Consider the following 1,163-nt stretch of genomic DNA (forward strand, 5'->3'; position numbering starts at 1 on the left):
GCCTGTGGTCCCAGCTACTTGGGAGGCGGAGGCAGGAGACTCACTTGAGCCCAGGAGTTGGAGGTTGCTGTGAGCTGTGATGCCACGGCACTCTACCTAGGGGGACAGCTTGAGGCTCTGTCTCAAAAAAAAAAAGAAAAAGGTTGGTAAAAGTACACATTGAAAATAATTAAGGGACCTTTCTGCTAAGCTTACCCAGTCTGTGGTGAATGGGGCTCCATTTGCCATCAATGTTCTCACTTCGTCATCTTGGCCTTTCCTTGCTGCTTCTAGCAACCTCTTTCCCAAGTCCACCAAAGACATCTTTGTGCATAGGAACAAAAGTTTTCAGGTAGCTATAACTTAAACACAAGGAAGACTACCTGTAAAATGTTTTTAGAAGGCTTCTTGTACTTGAATATATATATATAAAATACACCTCAAGTTTACTGTCTGGTAGTTACTTTCTTTCTTCCTCATTTAATACGAATATTAAGATACTGGAGGAGGCTCGATGCCTGCAGCTCAGCAACTAGGGCACCAGCCATATACATCAGGCTGGCGGGTTCCAACCCGGCCCAGGCCTTCTAAACAACGAGAACAACAACAAAAAATAGCCAGGTGTTGTGGCGGGTGCCTGTAGTCCCAGCTACTTGGGAGACTGAGGCCAAAGAATCTCTTAAGCCCAGGAATTTGAGGTTGCTGTGAGCTGTGACGCCATGGCACTCTACCAAGGGCAACATAATGAGATTCTGTCTCAAAAAAAAAAAAAAAAAAGATACTTAGGGAAAGTGTCAGGTCCTCATTCTCAATCTCCAGAAAAATATTTTGGAAGTATGTGCAACATACTATTATCCTTCTAGTTTAAGGAACAAAGTAACAAGAAATGGTTTTGCAAGAGTAATTGCAAATAAGGGCTCCCATAATTTGGTTCAAGCACCCTAGTTTTCAGGCAAGAAGCAAGAGGGATGCTCACCTGTGAACCTGCTGCTTAAACCAAATTATAGGAGCCCTTATTTGCAATTACTCTTTCTGGATGTTTGTAGGTCTTTGGAAGGCACAATGAAACAGGACACATCAAAGTTTTTTTTAAATCAAACTGCACCTACTAATCTTTTTTTATTTTTTTATTTTTTGAGACCGAGTCTTTTTTTTTTTTTTTTTGAGACAGAGCCTCAAGCTGT

General features: G+C 41.7%; 1 protein-coding gene across 1 annotated transcript in view; it reads right to left on the minus strand.

Moving 5' to 3' along the window:
• Nucleotides 1-1,163, minus strand: part of GABPB2 (GA binding protein transcription factor beta subunit 2) — a 59,995-nt gene that overhangs the window by 45,299 nt on the left and 13,533 nt on the right. Inside the window, 1 exon segment of the mRNA XM_023519432.1 lies at nt 196-341. Coding sequence (XP_023375200.1) covers nt 196-303 — 108 coding nt within the window. The 5' untranslated portion in view covers nt 304-341.

This window comes from Otolemur garnettii, unplaced genomic scaffold, assembly GCF_000181295.1.
Source record: "Otolemur garnettii isolate 467f Iridium unplaced genomic scaffold, OtoGar3 scaffold00174, whole genome shotgun sequence".
NCBI lineage: Eukaryota > Metazoa > Chordata > Mammalia > Primates > Galagidae > Otolemur > Otolemur garnettii.